This window comes from Sceloporus occidentalis, unplaced genomic scaffold (assembly GCF_023333645.1).
Source record: "Sceloporus occidentalis isolate IW3139 unplaced genomic scaffold, rSceOcc1.0.p SCAF_26, whole genome shotgun sequence".
Taxonomy (NCBI): Eukaryota; Metazoa; Chordata; class Lepidosauria; order Squamata; family Phrynosomatidae; genus Sceloporus; species Sceloporus occidentalis.
This window is the reverse complement of record NW_028317006.1, coordinates 10,320,495-10,342,948: the sequence shown is the minus strand read 5'-3', so window position 1 is coordinate 10,342,948 and position 22,454 is coordinate 10,320,495. Positions and strand designations below refer to the sequence as shown.

The following is a 22,454-nucleotide window of genomic DNA, read 5'->3' as shown; positions in this document are numbered from 1 at the left end:
ATGTGTTGCAGTCCCACTAATATACACTGAACAGAGAATGCCCCAGAACCCACCAGCACCATATATACAAGAAGATGACTATTCACAGTTTGGATCTGGCGGGAGATACAGCAGCCCCTTGTCAACAGGTTTTATAATTCATACTTTATTACATTTTTTTTATCCTCCATTTACAGTGCAGCTGGTAAACACACACATTATAGAGATAGATAGATATATATATATATATATATATATATATATATATATATATATCTGTTTTCTTTTTATACCTAATGGGCAGTGATGCAGATGTGCAAACATTCTGGTCTCGTTTTCTACAACTGGAAATAGTGAAAAATGGAATACGCAGCACCGTCCACTATTTGGGTTCCTTGAAACCGAAAAAATGTTGCTTTAACCTTTTAATAACGGGAAGCCGAATGATGCATCAGGCTGTTAGAGAAACTATTTCCACTAAGGTGAGCTGCCCCTTCTAAACAGTTAAGGAAGGAGAGGATCAATGCACATCATGTTGAATTTTTTTGAGTCCCTGTTTAACTGTTTGCATGCCAGACACTCACCTTAGATGGAAACGTTTTACGCTTTCAATGCATTTTCCTGGATTGAATGTTTGTTTAAGTGACAGAGCTGGTCGTCCGTCTGAAACCACCATATATTTGTTGGACACATCTGTATTACTGCATCATAGGCTACAGATTTCTCTGTATATCCACATCATACGGAGTCAAACCAAACGCCGCATGGAGGCCGACACGCGAATTATCAGGAGGGCGATACTGTTATTTACACTCCCACCAAAGAATGATTAAAAGTATGTCTTTACCAACTGGTTTAATAAAAAATAATAATTAAAAAAAAAACATTTTGGTGATCCGTCAGCAATGATTCCTATTTGCTTGAGAGCACCTGTTCAATAGAAGGGTGGGTTAGCGATTATGCACCATGATTTGCTTTCTTAAAAAATCCAATAAATATATGTTTGAACGTCATTAAAAATCTGTGTGTCTTAAAAGGATGCCTTGATTCCTGTTCTTGTACAACAGTAGGTTTTGTTTTGTCTTGTTTTTTTAAAAATGCAGATATATAAATCTTTTTAAGATTAATGAAAACAAAATAAAAATTATACAGTAAAAGTTCTCTTACAGAGAGGGTTGAGTCCTGGGGAGATGTGCACAAAAGCAGGGCGCACCCATTGTACACACGTTAAAAGCACCAAAAATCTAGCACCATATCTTACAGTGCTCGGGGGTAGCTGAGGTACGGTGGCCACCATCCGTGGCTGCGTTAATCTCATATCCAGCGACTGTATGGTCCCGTCACCTTGGTATAGGCATAGGAGGATGCAGTGGTAGCAGAGTTTGTTAATAGAGTAGCTGCCTGCCTCGTCGGGATAATGTCTTTCTTCTCGACCGGTGGGGTTTCTGGAGTGGCAGCACCTCCCCACTTTCTCTTTTTACCAAAGCCTTTGCTTTCCTGCTTGATGCCTAGCCTGGCAGCCTCCTCCTGTCTCGCCCGTGCCCTCTCGGCCAGCTGCTTCATTTTGGCTTCCCACAACGCCAGACCGTGATTGGGTTGGTTTAAGTTTTTGTGCTGGTAGAACACCAAGGAGATGCGGGTCGGGTGACATCGATTGGGTCTTTTTAGGGGGGTAGTGGCATGAAGCTCCCTCCGCGCACATTCAATGAGGATGGAGCCGTGCGCCGGGGCTACAGCAACCCCACCGATGTTTTCATCCAGAAAGTTGTGCTCGCTGTCAGACCAGACCTCCTCCTCGTCGTCCTCCTCCTCTTTCGCACTCTTCATGCTAGCATCCTCCGCGTTGTCATCTAGGCTGTAAGGGTCCCACTGGGTCTGATTGGGGTCCGTTTTCAAATTGTTTACAGGTGGATTAGCATACGGATTCCAGGCTCTCTCTTGTGGTCCGGCATTTGGGGTTACGTTGCCTCTGTCGTAGGAAGCAGCCGAATTCCAAAGCTTTTCTTGGTATGACATGGGCTCTTTCATGGCTTGTCCATCATTCCAGTTTTTCTCCGGCGTGTTAGCAGGGGGAGGCAGGACAGCTGAGGTATCATTCATTTTGCATGAGCTCCACACCTTCCCTGAAGACTGTGTATCATGTTGACCCGTTTGATTATTCATTCCATATGCACTCCACTGCTTGCCCAGCCCGTGCCCACCCTTTAATCCTATGCCATTCACATGAGCACCAAAATAATCTCTCTTCTCCAGTCCGTTTGTTAAATTTGCCTTCTCGCTGGATGTAAACATGCCACAAGGTCCTTCAGCGTTAGTCCTTTCAGAAGATGTTAGTGCTCCGTTTGCTTTATACGGCATGGCCTGATCGCTGTTCTGCGATGCAAGATTTAGACCTGGACTTTGAGCGTGGGCGCTTGATGCTCTCTGGAATGGATCTACATGTGGCAGATCACTAATAGGCTCCTTCTTGATTACTTTGTTGAAGCAAGGAAGGTTCTGGGAGAATGGAGTGGTGTCCATGGCAGCAGGAGTGCTCCGATGGGAAGCGCCTGCGGATTTCTGACCGGTGGGATCTTGGTGGCTGTACTGGTGCGATGGGCCACTAGATCTCATAAAGCTTTGCTCAGTTAAGTCGCTCCCATATCCATGATTCATGCCATCGGCCAAAGACTGCAATTCTGGCTTCTTCTCAAATCTGTTGTTCATCCATCCACCAGTTCTCGCATCATTGGAACCGTAATTCATGAACTGGGAGGGAACCATAGGATTGCCGGGAAAGCCATAGTATCCAAAGGGAGGAAGAGGAAACTTTGAATGAAAGCCATTCATGGAAGGCATGTTAGGTTGTGCATAGAAAGAGTGATAGGAGTATACACTGTTCATGCTGTATGGGTCAGATGGCCTGCAGCTGCCAAGTACCGAGTAGCTCTCAACAACTCCATTACTTTTATATTTGAAGGTATTGTAGTGATTAGAAGGCTCCACTTTAACACAAGGCTTAACCTGTTGTGGGGGTACACCTGCAGAAGCAAAGCACGGAGAAGTTAGAATGAATGTATGGCCACCATTGTCAGCGCGACTAATGCCTTCATAAGAATTGAACTGCTACGCCGTTTGTAACACACTTACTCTCGGCATTATATTAGTTTGATATTTACCCTGCCTTGTGCAAAGTGTGATTGTGAAACGTACGGGCATATGCGCAGGTGCACAAAGCACATACATGCATAAGCGTACAGCGGGGAAGCATAAACTAAGAACGTGCGTTTAAACAGTAAAACACTACCTACTAAAACACACACGCACACCACCTTGTCTATACACACATGCCTGTCCCAAAACAGGACTTTTCTGTATCTTGAAGATTTTGATGGAGGTTTAGTGACTCTTACATTTAAATAAAAGGTTATTTAGGTGGTGGCGGTAGATCCACTTAAAGATGAATTACTGAACTGAATAAAAAATCAAACAATTTTTAAGGAGCTGTGGTTGTTCACATCTGGTAAGGATTTATTTTTGGTACATTCCTGAAAGCTTGATGAACCACTTTTATTGCTTGTTTACCTGGATTCTGGGTACACGGCTGTGGCTCTGCAGGCTCCTGCTTCGTCTTATCTGGGGTTGTCAGTTTCTCTTTTTGAAGCTTCTTCTTTTCAGCTGCTGCTTTCTTGGCCTCCATCTGCCGCTGTCTACAAGATTTGGCTGGTTCCGAAAGTTTACGCACCTCCCTGGGAAAGGAAGTCAGCACCTGAATTCCACCTTTCCTGACCTTTTCCGCTTGGCCCTCCTCACTTCCAAATTCATCTGTGGTGGAGACCTTGTAGAGCGGCAGAACGTGGAGCTGCTCATCTTCTGCAATCTTGCCAACAGTCCTATTATCTTCCTTAGTGAGGGTGCAGACCTAAAAGAATTTGTGAAAAATGACTCCAGAGGAAACAATGCACATAGAAAGAAGCCCGTTTAACCAAGTTTTATACTTGGTACCTGTAAAGAACCCTGTGCCTATAAAAGAAACCGGTGACCTAAAACTACGCAAAGTGGTTTATGTGACAAGACACGCTGTAATCTCCAGAGGGAAACAAGCTCATCAGAGGCAGTGGATGATCAAGACCCTGGGGGTTCCATCCAATCACAAGTAGTGGCTTGCAATACAAGTAATATTAAGCTACAAGTCATAGGCAGTCCCTTATCTGGCCACCAGGTGTCGCTGTTGCGCGGTCAAGTTGATACTACTACTTGTAAATCACAAACAGACCACAATTTATTTAACCCCTTCGTGACAAAGGCTGATTCTATTTTTTGTACCCTTCGTGACAACGGCTGTTTTATCGTTTCTGCGGTGTTTGTGTTTAGCTGTAATTTTCTCTTAACCCATTTACTAAACCCACACAAGTTATATATAGTTTTTTTCAGGACAAGAAGGGCTTTCTTCAGACACCATAATTTTTTATATATGATGTAATTTTCTATAATAAAAATAATAAAATATGACGAAAAATTGAAAAAAAAAAAAAATTCTCACTTTTATTTGAAAAATCTTTTATTCATCATAAAAAACTACTGAAAAAACCTGCTAAATAGATTCTACTATTTGTCCCGAGTTTAGAAATACCCAATGTTTTTATGTTTTTTTGCTTTCTTCTACACGTTATGGGGCAATAAGTACAAGTAGCGTTTTGCTATTTCAAAACCATTTTTCTCTGAATCTGGTAATTCTGTCTCCATGTGGTATTTGGGGCATCTTTGAAGCCAGCAAATTAAATTTACCCCACCAAACCATATATTTTTGAAAACTAGACACCCCAGGGTATTTTAGATGCTGATAGTTTAACCCTTTCCATGCACTAATCCTACCACCAACCCTTGTCAAAGTTTGTGATAGTAATTGTTTTTGCTGTTTTTTAAACATACTTTGTACTTCAGGTGTAAAATTACAGCTCCTGGTATGTTGTTGCTGTCACACAACACCCCGATATGTGTTCAGCAACATCTCCTGAGTACATTGATACCCCACATGCATGGGTTTGTCAGATTGTTTGGGGGCAAAAGGGCCAAATTTGGAACATGCCTCCTCAGCCGTATACCGCTGCATGGCAACAATTGCAGCAAAAATAGTGGGGAAGGAAAGGGTTAATGGCTCTAATAAAAAAAATTAAAAAAACCCTAAAAAAAAAGGTACAAAAAAAAAAAAAGTAAAAAAAAATGTAAAAAAAAAAGAACCCCAAAAACAATTGCCACTATGCAAGATCACTGTTTATGCAGTGATCAATGGCAATGAAGGGGTTAATATTAAATGGGTGGCTCTTATAAGAGCCTTTGGATCAATATATATATATATTATTGAGAATACCTAAAAACACACTGATCTGTCTCTCTCCCTCACTAGAAGCAAGTGAAGGAGGGAGGCAGATCCAATACTGATCAAAGGCAATGTTTAGAAAACATTGCCTTTGATTTATCAAATCATGATCACTCTTATGAGTGATCTGACCACTAGGGGTGTTATTCACTGGATGTCCATGACATCCAGCAACACCACCCCCCCGATGATGGGCTTGATGGGCGCCGCCATCTTGAAACACCGCATGTGTTTCGAAGACGCCGGCACCGGGAAGGTAAGTTGAGCATTTAGGAAGCGATCGCTTCCTTTGCTAAACAGGTGTTGCAAAGATGCCTCGATACTGAGGCATCTTAGCAACACCAGCTAAGCAAAGGAAGCGACTCGCGATCGCTTCCTAAACCCGTTTTTCGGCGGCGGGCGCCGCCATGTTTGAAAGACGTGCAGTCTTTCAAACATGTTTTTTTATTTGCTCCTAGGAGCGATCGGGGGGGGCCGGGAATGTTTTTTTTGGTGTTGCTCAATGCCTCGATGTCGAGGCAATAGAGCAACACCGTTTGAGTGAAAAAATCGATCACGGATCGATTTTTTCACCCGTTTAAAGACGTGCCGGTCCTGGCACGTCAATTGTCATAATCGTCACGATTTTCGGTGACGTGCCCGGACCGGCAATTGTCATCAAGGGGTTAAGCTTAAGAGGTGTTTTGGTTAAGCATATATTAAGACCACATAGTTTAGCATTTTTTAAAGGTATGAACCCTTTATAGCAGTCATTATAGAAGTGCTAAGCGGCAATATTTTGCCATTTCCTTGTTAATCGTAAATATTATAATCTACACCTTTGTCATTATTGGCTCTGCTAGCGTGCCATCCTGTGATCTGATTGCATGTGCATGGGGGGGGTCACTGTTCTTAATTCCCACAGATGAAATGCATTAGCCACCAACACCCCCTTTCCCTGTATCAGAGCTGGACGTCCATCTAATTAGCAATTTCCATCAATACAATATAGCTGCAACTTGCTCCACTATATTGGTGGAGGACAGTTTTGGTTTAGGTCCGAGTCATATACCGCTGAAAAGGTGGAGTGCAATGAGTGTTCTTACCACAGTGCAGCCATTGTACAAATTGTGCTGGTCCTTGTGTGCGTGGGCACAAAAATCCATGCACGCCGTTACTCCAGAGAACGGACGACCTTCCTTCAAACCCAACCGACAGTCGATTGCTACATCCTCATTATTAACCTAAAGAACAAAAAAGCACAAGAAAAGTTTGTTCATGGAGGCAAGGTATGGTTTGCTGAATGCGGCCATAAGGTAAAGAGGTAGATTACGAATGCTGTGAAACGACAAATGTTCTAAATTAGGAAGACCAGGAAGGACAGAACGGCTTAATGTAGGGAGGCCAGGAAAAGAGAGGATGAGTTAAGCAGACGTACACAAAGCATATTATCAAGTACCTGGTTAATGTAAGCCTGTGGGGCAAGCATCTTGTAAACAGGAGCCACCTTGGTAGCCAGGTCCTGGAAACTGTCCTTGAGAGATTCCTCCTTTGAGACAAACAAAACATTCATGTTATACAGGCTTAATACGTACCCGTGCAAGAATAATTTTACCCTGAAGACTGACCGTCGTATTTGGCCCGAACATCCAAAAACACGGTGCTTGGTTTTGGAAAATCTCAGTAAATATGACTTTCCTTAATGCTGATGCCCCATTCTACCGAAAGGCTACTCAAGGTTTGTGTTCCCCGTGAGCACAACTTCTGCTTATCCTTTGTTCTTCCAAATGACACCAAAATCACCCTATTCGGTTACCTACTAAACCCCAAATGAAACAGCTACACGTTTTCCTCAATCATACACGACATTATATTAATAGGATCATTTATCAATACCGAAACCGTTTATAACGATTTAGGCATACAAAAAGCCACCTCTCAACTCATTTAGCAATAAAACTGAGGACATTTACGAACTTGCATAAAATTGTAGTATTTGACTTGGGAGACATGTATTGTCAGAAACGCTGCACTGTGTGTTAAAGGTGCACAGAGCCTTTTATTGCAATTTATGAAGGTCGACACAGCCTCCATAGTGAAAGGCGGCCGGGCGAGGAGATCAAAGATCTTCCACATAACAGACTCTTTGTGCAGAACATCAGGGGGCCTGATCACCCAAGAGGCGGCCTAGGCCAGCATACATGACAGGGAGTAGGAGTCCCTGAGTTTAAATTCGGAGCTATTGGCTTAAGCATTTATTGTTCAGTAATTTTGTTTTAAAAAAGGTTAAAGAACCGGTCCATGGACCGATTAACCAATTTTGTAAGAAGCAATCTTGCCAAATTTTAATTTAATTAAGTCTGTAGCGAAGTCTACCCTACCTCTTTGGGGTTGTCTCCGATCAGGCGGAACTTCCGGGGGGTCTTACTACGTGCATACTTGCAGCCGTTGAAGTACATGCTCCAGGAACATCCAAAGGAGAAAGAGGCACCGCAGGTGTTGGGGTCCTTACCCTGGCATGCACACGTTCGACTAAAAGAAACCAAAAATTGTTAACCTTTATTATTGGAACTGTTCTGCTGTGATAATCTGCGGAACAGACGATAATGCACAAAACCTAACACCTAGTACAGTTTCCCTGTTACTCGTACTTCCAACAGAACTCTTAACTGAATGTTACACACATTAAAACTTACTTAGTGGACTTTGGCTATTTTGTAGCATCCATCTGCATGAGATGTGCGATGCCACCCAATAGAACTTCTCAAAGCAACCCAAAGCAAAGGTGATTTATTGACCTAATACATCTGACAAGATCAAAACTGGCAGTGGCAATGGCTAGGTGACAAAATAAATACTCAAAGTCACTCTCTGTTGTAGAAAGCATTTACTCACTCATCGTTGAGGCCACATCTCCTCGATGTTGGGTTTCCATACTTCGTAATTGTCTCTGTGAGGTCTTGATAGAGAGTATCTCCCAAGGAACGTGGGATTCCCTCCCATGCCATGATTAGGATGATTATGACCGCATCCTCACAACTATGGCCAGCCCGATGTCGGACCAAACACAGAAGCTTCTCCTCCTCGCTTTGCCTGCGGATTACCTAAACAGCAAGACTTGCTATCAGTATATGAATCCCAGCTCATTGCAGATCGATTTATTTCCAAAGCGGTTGATGTAAGTCTGAGAACTGGCATTGTGTTTTAATTATTAATGCCAGAAATTCATGGTGTGATGCCAGAGTCCAGACAGCACACAGCGAGCTACACCAGTGCCTTTATAATACAGAGCTGCGTGACCCAAAGAGCTCACGGCTATACAACTCAACCTGAGCAAAGAAAGAAAATATAATGGCAGTGCCATGATTAGGCTTTAAAATATGGATATTCTTATTTGCTAAACTAGTTGTGATGTTTTCTCGTGTGTTCATAGTGCCAACAATTTACCCAACATTTTTTTAGTTAAACTTGTACTGCAAACACATGCTGGGGATTATTCTGCTTCCAAAAAACAGGATTATAATATTCTTGTAGCAAGAAAAGAGATTATGCATCATAGAGCATCGCTGAATATTGGGGAATGCCATGCCAGTAATAGACTGGAATTGGCTTATTTTGCTGTGGGCGATATATCATGTCACTAGCACGGGCAGCTTTTAATAAATAATAATAAAGGGATATTGTTTTACTCTATCCTGTTAAGTAAATTGGAAAAGGACACTGTCTATAAGGAGGTTCACAATCACGCTCTGAACAGAATTAAATTCATCTGTAAACACAGGAGACAGCAGGACTTACAATCCACTGGGTAATAAATCATGCAGGATATCAAAGCATATAACCCTCCCAGCATCGTATGCTTTATTTACACAGAAGTGAAGGCTGACGTAACCATACAGTAATATTTACACTATTTGTAGATATTCAGAAACCTGGCAAATAATTTGCAGCAGCGTGGGGGTTAATCAAAGGATAATAAGGGATGAAGGCTTTTCTACAATGTCCTTCCTTGGCGCAGGTGGCAGACAGCTTAGAGCTGGCGCAAGGAGAAGACACATATCTGTAACAAGCGTGTAACGTAACACGGCTGTCCTCGGATCACCTCTGCCCTGCCTCTCCGCATCCGTTTCCTGCCATTCCAGGATAGAAGCAGCCTTACAGACCTAAACAATGCCGAGGGGCTATAAACTACGGGTAAGAAATGTCACCAGGGCATCTCCTCATACTTCCCGGGTGGTCTGATTTATAGCGTGCAATCCGTCAGATTCAGGGGCAAATCTGTACCGATGGGAGTAGCTTGAAGAGAACTTACCCATTTAGCAATCGGACAGCCACGGGAGCTCTTCCCTTCTCGTCCGGTGTAAACAACCTTCTCGATGCGAATGGCTTTCCCTTTCTCACCAAACCTGCAAGAGGATGGCAGAAAACAAATGAGAGGAGACATGGAAAAAATAGTAGCCAAAAGGTTAGCAGAGAGGGGGCTACAGACAGGAGCTGGATGGCACTCTATGAAGACAAAGTAATTAAGACCTTAGATGACGCGACTTAGAAGTTCGAGGCGTCTTTTAAATTTTATAAAAGGGGGACTGAGGTTTTAGGGTTCAGCAGTAATAACAAAATGCCCCCCCCCCCAGCACAGGCTGCGAGCTGCTCACCGCTCTTCCATGAGTTCTCTGATAGACGCCACTGACGGCCCTGAGCCAAGATGAGTGTAATACGGCCCTTCATCCTTCTCATTAATTTGTTCTGCGAGAAAGACACCGTAAATTAAAAACATAACACATTAGCACGTTCCCAGGATGACCTCTACCAGAAGTAACACCAAGACTTACAACAAACATAGCCCACACTGGGTTTGGTCGAGGTTTATGGTAGTTCCTGTCGGCTAATTATGGTGTTTAATCAAGTATTAATATATTTTAATAATATATTTGACACACAGTTATAATATATATATATGAAAATGTATGCGTCATATTTTATTTATCTTCAGGTATATTATATTGAGGGGTGTGTGTGTATATATATATATATATATATATATATATATATACACACACATACACATATACACACACACACCTCAATATAATATACCTGAAGATAAATAAAATATGACGCATACATTTTCAGTTATTCTAAAGAATCCATGCAACGAGGCTGCGTTCCCACAATCTATATATAGTGTACTTTGCTATGCCCCGAGATGCGTGCTGGTTACCATGGTAACAGGGAAGGAACTCACGCTGGGCGATGGAAAGAAAAACAAACAAGCCGGCTCGGCAGAGGCCACAACGCTGAAAAAAATGGATTCCGGCCAAAAAAAAGGACAGAACTGGATTTAAAGGAACCGGCATTTTTTACATCGTACCGACAATGAAAAACACGTGGGACACAAGTAAGCATAGCGTTTGCCGTTCCGCTATATTATATCTATATTAAAATGTCCAAGTTAATTATTCTAAAAGTTGTATTTTTAGAGAAATTATATAATCAAAGCGTCTCGACATCCTCAGGCATATAATGCCTATAAAGCTGCGCATGACTTTAAATACGCATGAAATAGGCATAAAGATATACTGAATCGAAGGCAAGAACAAGGACTGATTATGGTCCAAGTCTCAAAATCAGGAAACATGGGCAGACTTTGTGATTCCACCTTTAGACGGGTATGAACACTTTACATTCGTGACCTTGAGCAATAAAGTGTATACACGGCTAAACCCAAAGAGCAAACACTTTTTTTTATAAATATTAAAATGATGTTGGCCACTGTTGGAAGGCACTTTCTGGATAACTAAAGATTAGTCTGTATCAATCGACCGAGACCCCTTCCCCCATTCAGAACTTTATTAGACAAATGGGGTTGTCTGAGAAAATTCACCCTTCAGTGTTCAGTAAGATGGTGACGTAACAGACACGGTTTACAAATGACAAGTCAATTAGTCTGACAAGTCAACCCATTTAGATGTTTATCCTTATTCCGCATTATGACAGGATCATAAACCTCCATTTGTGAAACAGAAACATAACTCCCCGCATCCCAGTTCCAAGGACTTATTGGTAATGATTCCCCTTCTCGGTAAAGTCCAGCTCTGCAGATCTGTGTTGTTCCACCAGAACGCTTTGCTAAGTTGTAAAAGCAAAGAAAGAAAACCAAATATAAACAACAGGCTCTCCTACAAATCATTGCAACAGCAGAAGTCCCTGTATGTATCAAGAAGAGACAGTCCTGTGAACTGACAGCCTGAGACAGGCTCGAGCTTTCATGTACCTGGCCCTGCCCTGATCACGAGCAGAGGTGTCATCTAGACCACTGGGTCCATTCAAACCCCCATCAAAAAGTCTCAAGCCAGGGAAGAATAATATGTGGATTGTCAGCTCCTAACATATGAAGCCTCATCTGTTGATCAGAAAATCACAATGTAGAGAGCAACGGATGCCAAAGGCCACCCGGCCAGACCTTGGATGTGCCGCTCAGTCTGCCGGTACACAGAAGGTGGGAAGACCCATCTTCATAAAATAAATACAGCTGGTATTACACTATGTTTACGTGTCCCCACACATTTGTTTCCAGACATCCTCTTGCAAGCTTGGCGAGAAAGGGAAAGCCATCCGCACCAAGAAAGTTGTTTTCACCGGACGGTAAGGGAAGAGGTCCTGCGGCTGTCCAACTGCTAAAATTGGTAATTTCCCTAAGAAGCTTTGGATGTTTGACACAAACTATGTTTTAGCGATCACCCTTGTGCGTCTGATGGCACATTGCACAGCGCATTCCCCGGGTTAAGGAAGTGTTACTCATCTCATAGCGTGGAGCGATAGGGTTAGCTGTGGAGTAGTAACGCAGCGATGCTACCCTGCCCTCCACCCCCAAAGCTGCTAAAGGAATGTCTTACACACAGCAGATGTCTCCCGCAGCATTCCTGGGAAGAAATCCGGTCAGGGATGGTTTTACCCCCACACGCCCTGTCTGCAGACATTTCTAAAAGGATCAAGTTCAAGGGTAAGCCACGCACAATGAGGGATCTTTCCCAAACGTGTCTCTGCGGGAGATTCGGGAGTTCTCAGAGCCTATTCCAATAAGCATACAGTCTATCCTTCTGATGCCCTCCGCACGCACCCTAAAGACACCATCTGTCCACCCCACCATTGAGATCTCTAGGCCATCACCCAAGTAGTCCCTCTCCTTTAGCCTCAACATCCAGCTCCCTTAAAGATACAATAATAAGCTACAGGCGCTCCCATTTGGTATCTGCAATTATGCCAAAATCACCATGTATTTTTATTCATAAAAATATTTTTCATAAGGATTCCTCATCACTACATTTTTTCTGTGAAAAGATGTGACTGGGCATTGAGTTTCTTAGTACATTCGAAATCTTTTCACTAACCCGGAGTTAGATACAAGGCTTTCTAAACTTTTGCTCACTTAGCCAGCACAGAAAATGACAAAACCAGGGCCGTTAAAGCATTAAAGTTATTTACAACTGGGGTGAAAAGAGCTGGGCCAGGCTCTGCCACCTACCCTAAGATAACCTTTTTATCACGCTGCTGAAAGGCAGGCGCAATTGGGTGATTGAGTGCTGCGGACTTGACACCAGCTCCTTGAACCGCTGAACCCTGAGTCACCTATAGTAGACGGGGCATTGGAACACACACCCTAGTTTGCGTATGCTGACAAACTCTTATCAGCCTCTGACAGATAACAGGATCTCCTGCCTTTGGAAAATAACAGCGGGAGAGGTTTGGTTCTCCAGATCCGGCAATGTATACAGCCATCCGGTAGCCCTATTCCTCCCACCCCCCCTAGAAAAAGATCAACTCATAACGACCAACTTGTTAAAGCATAGTTATTGTGGGTGGCTCTGTTTATTAGGGTCTGGAGGAGAAGCGCCTGAAGGAATCTGAAAAATGTATGTATCTGGAATTTGGAGAAATATGCCCATGTAATCAAACGCTCTTCCTGTTTTGTATCAGTCTTACACATCCCGTACATACACGTCATTTCGGCAGCACCTCTTAGTACCCAGTGCTAGGTCCCCTACTGACAATATCAATATGACACAGAAGTAAATAAAACAGGGCGAGTCCCCGTCGAAGCCTCAAAGAACGGTAGAAGAATATGGGAGGTAAACAATTGCCAAGCACCCATGATGCCATCCCCTGATGGTAGACAGCAGCCCAGCGGGTCATCAATCCTCTACAAGGCTCCCAAAACCTAAACAAAATAAGCCCGCCACACTGCTTTAGATGTCATGAATGATGCTAAATCAAGTTCTAGGGCACCATTGCTTATCTTATTCACAGTACCTGAGCTCTACAACTTACCGACACAGTTGCACGTTGGAAATTCAGCTTGAGCCCTTTTAGCTGGAGTGTCCAATAAGCTCCTGGTTGGAGAGCTTAGATAATTCAACGGGGATTCCAAAAACCCGCTGAGGGAAGGATTGAAAGGCATCTCGCTTTTTGTAGGCGTTTCATCAAGACGTTGATTTTCCTCTGAGTAGAAGCATGTGGTAGACAACACTGTTATAGCACCAGAAGATTCAATTTTGATCTGCTTCGGAGACCTGGATGAAAACAGGCCATCAGATTTCTCTGACGTTTCCGGTTTCAAAGAGACGTTTGAAAGCGCAGAGCCGGTACGGCTGGATGACTGCGTTGAACTTTCAGCAGATAAAACTGGCGTAGGGTAGGGCAGTTTGGCCTGTGGATCTACCGACATTTGCCGTTTTGTAAGTCCTTCGCTATTTTGGGAAGGCACCTCAGAAGTGGGGAGTGGGAAATCATCACCAAACTCTGCTTCAAACTGCCTGATTAGGTCTTCAAACTTGTCATCTATAGAGTTGAGGTCATTCTGGGCAGGGATATGGCCTGCACTGCTCTGCTGGTTGATGGACTCACCCCTACCAGAGGTGGAATTTGTATCCTCGGTGGAAGGTGTAGGACACATGTCTTTCGGAACGGGAGGGTTCACTTGAGGAATGCAAAGTGCATTCATTTGACCATCTCTTGGCTGACTTACAGTGCACATTTCCTGAGTGTTTAACGTGTGTCCATTTTCAAGACCTGTCGGTATCACATTCTGTGGTACAGATAGGGATGTAAGCCCAGGTGGCTTGATATCATTAGGATAAGAACGATCAACTAACATCGAGTTCAGGTTCTCATTGTTTCCAACTCGACGAACGTCTTCTAAGTTGATCTGACTCACTGGCAAGAAGACAGCATTTGTGTCTTTCTGCTTGGGTTTCTTTATGAGCACCGGCTTGCGCGGAGGTTTCATTTTTGGCTCAACTTGTTTTTGGGAAGGGGACTGCCCTCGTTTCTTCCTCTCTTTTACAGGCTTCTCCAGTGACTTTGAAGCTGGTGTTTTTGGGACCCACCAATTTGGCTGTTCTTGGGTGCATTCCTGGATCGTGTTTGAGTCTACAAAGAGGTTTCGTTTATGATGGAGATGCTGCTGAAGTGCAGCCTGAGCACTCCTGTGTAAGTCTGTCTCTTGAAGAATATGAGACAGCTGCTGATCTGGTGACATTCTGTAAAAATCAGATGCTTCCTTCTTAATGGAGTGTACAGAGATTTGCTTAGACTTAGCATTTTTTGCTCTATTGGGTACAGCCTCTGGGCTTTTGAACACAGACTTTACATAGTCATCTGCATTCCCAAGCAACTGTTTCAATCCAGTCATAGGATCCGAGGGAGATTTAGGATGTCCTGAATCCGTGCCCCAATGTTCCATGTAATCTGATTTTTGTGGGGTGGCTGTATGGTTGGGTAGCACAGAGGAAGAGCCTTGGGATATATTATTTCCTGGAATGTATTGTCCGTCTTGGTAACCAGTTGCCTTCTCTTGCTCCCAAGAGGTTTGCCTTGGAGGTTGTGACACAGTAAGTGCATTTTTGCCAGTATATAGATGAGACTGCTGGTTGAATAGGTCATTGCAAGTCATTGACAAAACCTGGCCATGTTCTCCTTTGGCAGCAGGGAAATGTGTTAGCTGCTCATGTGGTGTTGACATCGGTTGGGTTGAGCCATTAGGATAATCCTTGTTTGACTGTGGAAGTGCGGATGACAGCTGCGTAAGAGCTTCAATTGCGATTGCAGTTTGCAGACTTATGTTCTTCTCTTTTGCAATGCTCAGAGCATTTTGAGAAAAGGGAAGAGTGCCTGAGGGGCATTTTGCAATTTTATTTTCTAGAGCAAGCACATGCTCTTTAGGAAAATTTTTCTGCACCATTTCTTTGTTGACCTGGCTCAGTGGGTGGAGTGTGCTCTCCGGATGACAAACAGCAGCAGACTTGATTTTGCTTTCCAACCACTCCAGGTAGTCTGGACACTCTGGCCCATCACAGTTGCAGTTAGGTGGCTTCATGCCGTGCCTTGCTAGGGTCAAAGCTGCCTGTAACGTATTCAGGTCCTCAGGACACTGTGGGGCTTTGTTTTCCGAAAGGCCAGTGTTGTCCCTGTTCATTTCATAGTTGAACTTTTCATATAGCTGCATTGATACCAATGAAGGAGTCCCTGATGCTGGTATGCCATATGAGGACATGGCCTCGGCCACAGCAGAGAATGCTACTAGGTTTTTGGCATCTTCTAGGTTAGAACTGTTAGCAGCAGCATGATTGGGGATAGGAGGGTTTTCCCAGTGGATTTTGTCATTAGAATTCTGGGGCGCAGGGGTATTCCTTAGCCACGAATTGGCTTCCATTAACAACCCGTTTTCAAGCTCTTCACATCCCTTATTCAGCAGGCCTGGGTCGCATTCCTGTTTTAACCTTCCTTCTTGATCATGGCTAACTGACCCCGTTTCCATTTGGTCTGTTTTGGGTCCATCAACTGGAATGCTTTCAGAACAGCTCTGCAGAAAACAAAAGAAAGAAATAAGAATCACAATAGTAACAAAGAATAACTAGTTACTTACATAACATGTTAATGATTAAAGCACTGTTAATAACAATTTATACATCAGAAAAAAGCAGTATAATTTATTCAGATAAACCAGAAATACACAAGCTTACAAAAATAGTGTAATAATTTGTTCACATAATATTTCAGCTCATATACCACCACACACTCAACTTTTCTTGGTCTTGCCTTCCTATGACTTCTGTGTTTTCAAGCCTTATGTCCACAACAGACCGTTATTATAGAAATAAAATCCTTATAGATCGTGTACTGAACACCATGTGATTCTAAAACAGGGTAAGACTTCAAGCCAACTTGGGTCACTAACTTGACCGACCACTACAGATTGGAACAAATACCCTTTGTGTATTATTTCAGCACTTAACATCTGATCACAGCACAACATCTCTCCAACACAAACTGTGTTAATAACCAAATATAATTTAGCCAAGAATCACCTGCATCTTCAAGGCTTAGAGCCACCACAGTAAAAAAAAAAAAAAAAAAGCAGGTACATTCTTTAATTAGGAGCCTGACATCAGTTCTGTAATGTTCTGTAGGTAGAAACCTGAAGCATAATATTCCGGGCGATGTAAATTCTCAGTTGCGTAATTAGTCAATGGAAACAAAACTGTTCAGACAACACATGGTCATAAGGAAAACATGAGAAATGGGTTAGCTCATGGAAGTGATTACACCACGGCTCATATATGAGAACATGTTCACCCACAGACCTCAAAAAAATGGAGTGCAGCAGGAATCCTCTCTCAACATTTAGAACCTCTTTCCTCATACTGATTCAAGATCATGGCCAGTTGTTAGGTCTCCTAAATATAGAAGTACCAATTTACTATTACGTCTGCCAGTGCTGCCTCACCAGAAGGGTTATTAAAGCAAAAAAAAAAAAAAAAAGGGAGAGTAAGTAGCCATTTCCAGCGAACAGCTCTCATTTATGCCTTTAAGAGAGGTTTTGTTTAACATACTTTTTGTTTGCTAGTGGGACTGAAGCACTAGCAGCAAACAATGGCTTCTCTATAATTCCACCTCCTTGATAGAGGCCTGTGAGACTGCAGCTTGTGTGTTTTCATTATCTTTAGATTTACAGAAACCAGGCAGCTGTCCCTTATCCAGACAAGAAGGGATCTTTATCTATTGAGATGCCAAAAAGCCTCTGATTGAGAATTCACAACAGCAGTAACGCACATAGAGGATAGCCGGTACACCGAATAAGCCCATGTAATGGTGTTTACAGATTATGATAAGCAAAGTACACTTATTAGAATCCCACCTTATGCACACAATAGTGGGATCAGCGATGCTATCACTTAGTTCTCATGATCTGCATTACCATCCCTCCCGCTCCATTATTTCTCCCATTTGGCTACGGCCGTTTTAAAAGGGAGAAAAGATAAGCGAGGTGAGTTCAGGACAAGAAGCGTATCATTTAAGCGGGTTTTTCGACAGTCTCCCACTGAGCGCAACTTCACTGTGACAAAGTATTAATTTAAATGAAATTGTTTCAACAGACTTGCACCGGCAGAACAAAAGGCAGCATTAATCATTTAATGCTAATAACATTATGTGGATGATAGATCTACTTACTTTTATAATAAAAAATGCAAGTCAAAATTATTTTGACCGAATTGCCCCTTTACGTGAGATCCGCCGGACCCAGTATTGGCTTGTTTCACGTAACTGCCCTTGTTTGGTTCCCCAAGGTTTATTCGTCTATCAGCGTGAAGTCCAAACAAGAATGCCACAAAAGTGCTGGATGGTTGTGTGAAGGATGATGGAGGCAGCCACCAAGAAATCAAAAAAAGAGGAACATATTTTTGGCCAATACTAATCCTTTATATTAAAGAAACCTTCATACCCCTTTGGGTATTTACAAGAGACCGGAGTGCAACACACAAAACAATACCAATTATGGGGCAAATAGATTATACCATAACATGTATGGCATTCTCCTGGCTGGCTTGATAATAATCTCGTTGAATAACCAGGCAGGGGTTTTTCTTCCTGAAAAGATGGGTATTCTGAAGCTTCCCAGATATTAAAACATAAACCGGCGTAATGGGGACAGGCAAGTCTGGCGCAAGTGAAGCAATCAACAGTATCATTTCATCAGTTGCTATGGCAACTGCGCTACAATTTCTCTGCATCCATAACCCCTGGTGACCAACACATTCGTTTATGTAGAAAGCCGTGTGTGTGTGTGTGTGTGTGTGTGTGTGTGTGTATGTAATGGTAGCTTCATATAAAGCTACTGTATGTATGTGTGTACTTTCACACACGTGCACAAGGGTATTCATGTGCTTTAAAGAAAACGGCTTTTATTGCATTCAACATAAAGATTGTAGGGGTATACAAGGGCAGCTGCGCTGGGAAAGGACAACCCCCCCCCCCCCCTCAACCAAAGAACACACGGTTCCAAAGGAATAGCAAGGGTTAAAAAGCAGGCCATCCCCTGCAGCACAGCCTTGGTGGGAGAGCCAATAGAATCGCTCTCTCCGGACCAGTCATAGCAGTAAGTCATCGGCCCCCTCTTTGTCTCTCTCAGTGGAACACAATGGACGAGGAGGCATGCAGAGCGTTTGCACAAAGATGGATTTCAGACACCCTCCACATTACGCTCTCCAGAGCAACCTGACATTGTACTTCAACAACACGGCCCATCCACCCAAACCAGGCGCATACAAGTCATAGATAAATCCAACCCAGTGATTCAAGCAAATGCTCATGTATTACACTTTGTACCCAATCCCAAATGCACATAAGCAAGTAGAACAATATAGAGATCTTTTATGCTTTTTGATGTGTACACACACACACACACACACACAGTTAAATTAACTCCTTGGCTGCTGGGGGGGTCAATTATTAAATGTATTACTGCAGTGCAGAGGGACTGTTGGGGACATGATCGGCTGACGGCACGACATGCAGACATTGCTTACGGGGATCAATAGTCAAGTATTCTCTCCGTGTGAAGGGCTACTTTTTGTTTTATGGATAATCCCCCATGAAGCAGGTGTTTTGGGATGTCTAGCAGCCAGCCGCAGAGAGATCTACAGCATGCTGAATGTGCAGCTTGTTAAATATTGACGTGGAAAATGAAATCGGACTTACACGGCAACGCTTGAAAGTAGAAAGAAAAAAAAACGGCAAAAAAGCCTTGGGAAAGAAAGGGTTACACACTGTGAAAATCCCAGCCTTCCAACCCGATGTATGCAGGCTGCAGAAAGGTCGGTAATGCATCTCACGGAGGCCTGATCCGGCACACGAGGATAAAGAGAGAAATAAAGGAACTTACATTTGAAGAAATCCAGCCGAATGCAGACGTGAGAAAGCTTTAGAGGGAAGGAGAGTCTGGTGCTTTAAAGGACGTGAGAGCGCAAGCGGTAAGCAGGAAGCTGCTTAAAGATTCAGCCTACACACACCTCGCCCTCCCCCCTTCTAACAGCTGTAGGGGCCATTAGCCCTGTCAAACAGCACACGTACATTCTGCAAACAGCACACCGCCTCGCTCTGCCGCAAGCCTCTGACAGAATAGTCTCTGCAAGATGGGCAACAATGTTCTCAACGTTCCACAGACAACAGCTATCTCCAAGCGGACTCCGACCCTGCATTCTGCGTTCACCCGACGGCCTTGTAAGTTGTCGCAGCTCGGTTAAGGGAGCGGAGCATAACTAGAATTATTTTCTCTCGCTCGTCCTTAAGGCCGGCTTTGCATGGTGCCTCGGAGAACGCGTCTGTATCGCCGGCTTCCTACAAATGCTCGGCTTCTGGTCGACTTTTGCCTTTGCCTGCGCTTGGCATCGGGCGTGCGGAGAAGGAGAGAGAGCTCCCATTCTTTCCCCATTCCTCGCCCCGTCTTCCCATGTGATGCAATCTGGTAAACCCTGGCAGATAAAGCGGAATCCACCCTTCCGTGCCTACGTAGGTTTGGCTGCCAATCAGGAGCGGGGCAAGGATTCCGTAGCGCAAAGGGCGATACTTTTTGCTACAATTTTGCAGGAATATTTAGAAGGTTCCTTTGTGGCGTCACTAGCGCGGCTCCTAACAAAACGACGACACGTTATACCAATCCTAACCTAGACGGTGTTAAGAGACCGTATCGGGGCGACGTGAACATGGTATTTATAGCTCAGTCAAGTGGGCATGTCACCGAGATTAAACGTATCTCTCTAAACCACCTCCAGATTTCCAAAACACAATAAGGATTATTATATCGTAACACCCAAGTTTAGTAGTACATGGGGCAAAACCTGCATAACTTATTAGCTATCCATCATGAGCCGACTACCCATTCTCCTCATCCCTCCTTTTCAAGGTAGCAAGAACCAATCAGCATTTCCCAAAACAGGAAACAAATGTAATGGGGAGAATGAATCATACCCACCATTTGTTAATTAGTTAATACAGACGACCTGACTGGCACACTGTTTTAATCGAGAAGAACCAAATCCACTAAGAAATAAGGTGGATTTCAGCACTATGTAGCAGAAATATAATGGTCTGGTCAAGAAAACCACAAATAACCTATTTTAAGTGAAAAGCAGGCTTAAACACCATCGATGCAGTCCTACTTATCAAGAAATTCCACAGCTTCAACTTTGATTAGAACCCAATTTCTTAAACTATAGAGATTATAAAACGTATAAAAACCCTGCACCTGTTCAGTTATTTACACGCAAACTATGAAAGGAGAGGGTTAAGCTTTAACTGGCCTATACATTTGAGGTCATTTTCTGTGTACGTGTGTTATCTGCTGCACAAGACTTTCTGGTTTTAAAGTGCAATTCTGTAGAAATCTATCATATGCCTAAAATGTGACATTTCACTTTCACAAGAATATAAATAACTCCCTACCCTTCGGGCTCTCCATAGTCACAAGGCAGAAGTGAATCATCCAACCGCACTAAGTGTACAAACACGAGCCGTCAGCTTCCCCTTTAAAGGCAAAATACTTTAGGGTCATTCTGTTGGTTAAATGTCCTTTCCCTGGGAACTTTCAACAGATCCTTGCTTAGCAAGTGTCAGTCACTATAGAATCCACAATACTAAACATAAAATAATGTAAGTTTACTCTATAACATGAGCCAAGAACGGCATTGAGGGGGATAAGGGTGAGGGGTTGAGATACTGCTGTGTTGGCTGTTAAATCCCCCTCATCAGAATTCATCATCTACCGATGCAGGATTTCTCAGCAAAGCATGTCCTCAGCTCTGCAATGCAGTATCCAGGGGAAAGGGTTTACCATAAACCTCTATCTATCCACTTATAGATTACATTTTAACCGAGGCTGCATTCCACTAGTGAAACAGTAACTTTCATAGGCCGGCTTTAAAAAATCACCCCTTCCAAGTGGTAAACCCAATGTTATGTTGATGATTAATTCCTGAAGACCAAGGCTCTTTATATAGTGTTTAAGTTGTCTGGATGTTCTATGTAGACCCTCCAGAGCAAGGTTCCCTCTAAGCTGTGCACGAACCAGCACACAAATGAAATGTATGTGTAAAGTTAGCAGGGCCGGACTGGGATAGTGGGACATTTCCCAGTAAGCCACCTCCACCTCTCTTTTTCTGCGAATCCGTCTGCAATATTCTGGCTGCCTGGAATACTTCCGCAAAAAGGCGGATCCACAGCGTGTACCACGTGGACATCCTCTCCCCAGATCCTTCAATAGGGTGAGAGGGTGTGGCCGGAGGCGCTCAGGGAGGCCTAGTTCACGGAGCAGGTACCGGGGAGAAAGACGAACACGAAGAGGCAAGAGAAGAAAAAGGAGCCGCTGATGCGGTTGGTGGAGAAAGTAGTGAGTCATATAGAGAGCGAGTAAGAAAATATTGTTAAATAAAAGAAAAAATGGCACACAACCATAGGGACAATATAGTAAAGGTGTGGCTGTGGTGGCCAACGCAATGCTACGTAAAAAAAAAAAAAATGGTGCCAATTGAAGGACCGATCTCCTCTCAATGTACGTCTGCCGTGCAGAGCAAGAAGGCACCGCAGATTGCCAGACTCAACCGCTGAGGACGGTAGGAGGGCAGAAATATGTTTTTATGAATATGAAGGGGGTATGCTAAGGGAAGGGTATGAGGATGATGGGGAAATAATGCAGGGAGGCTATGGAGATAAGTTATGTTAGGGGACATGAAGATGGAGGGGATGATTGTGATGCAATATGAGGTGATGAAGGTAATGAATGATTGCGGTGGGGGTTGTGAAT

General features: G+C 43.4%; 1 protein-coding gene across 1 annotated transcript in view; it reads right to left on the bottom strand.

The window, feature by feature from the left end:
* Window positions 1-1,293: 1,293 nt before the first annotated feature.
* LOC149300139 (methylcytosine dioxygenase tet3-like) overlaps window positions 1,294-22,454 on the bottom strand; it is a 44,244-nt gene continuing 23,083 nt past the window's right edge. Inside the window, exons 3-11 of the mRNA XM_089485572.1 lie at window positions 13,646-16,178; window positions 9,973-10,063; window positions 9,630-9,723; window positions 8,213-8,421; window positions 7,699-7,849; window positions 6,777-6,866; window positions 6,424-6,561; window positions 3,544-3,880; window positions 1,294-2,999 (exon numbers count right to left, since the gene is read on the bottom strand). Of these exons, the coding sequence (XP_089341698.1) occupies window positions 1,294-2,999; window positions 3,544-3,880; window positions 6,424-6,561; window positions 6,777-6,866; window positions 7,699-7,849; window positions 8,213-8,421; window positions 9,630-9,723; window positions 9,973-10,063; window positions 13,646-16,178 (5,349 nt within the window). The remainder of the gene's footprint in view (window positions 3,000-3,543; window positions 3,881-6,423; window positions 6,562-6,776; window positions 6,867-7,698; window positions 7,850-8,212; window positions 8,422-9,629; window positions 9,724-9,972; window positions 10,064-13,645; window positions 16,179-22,454) is intronic.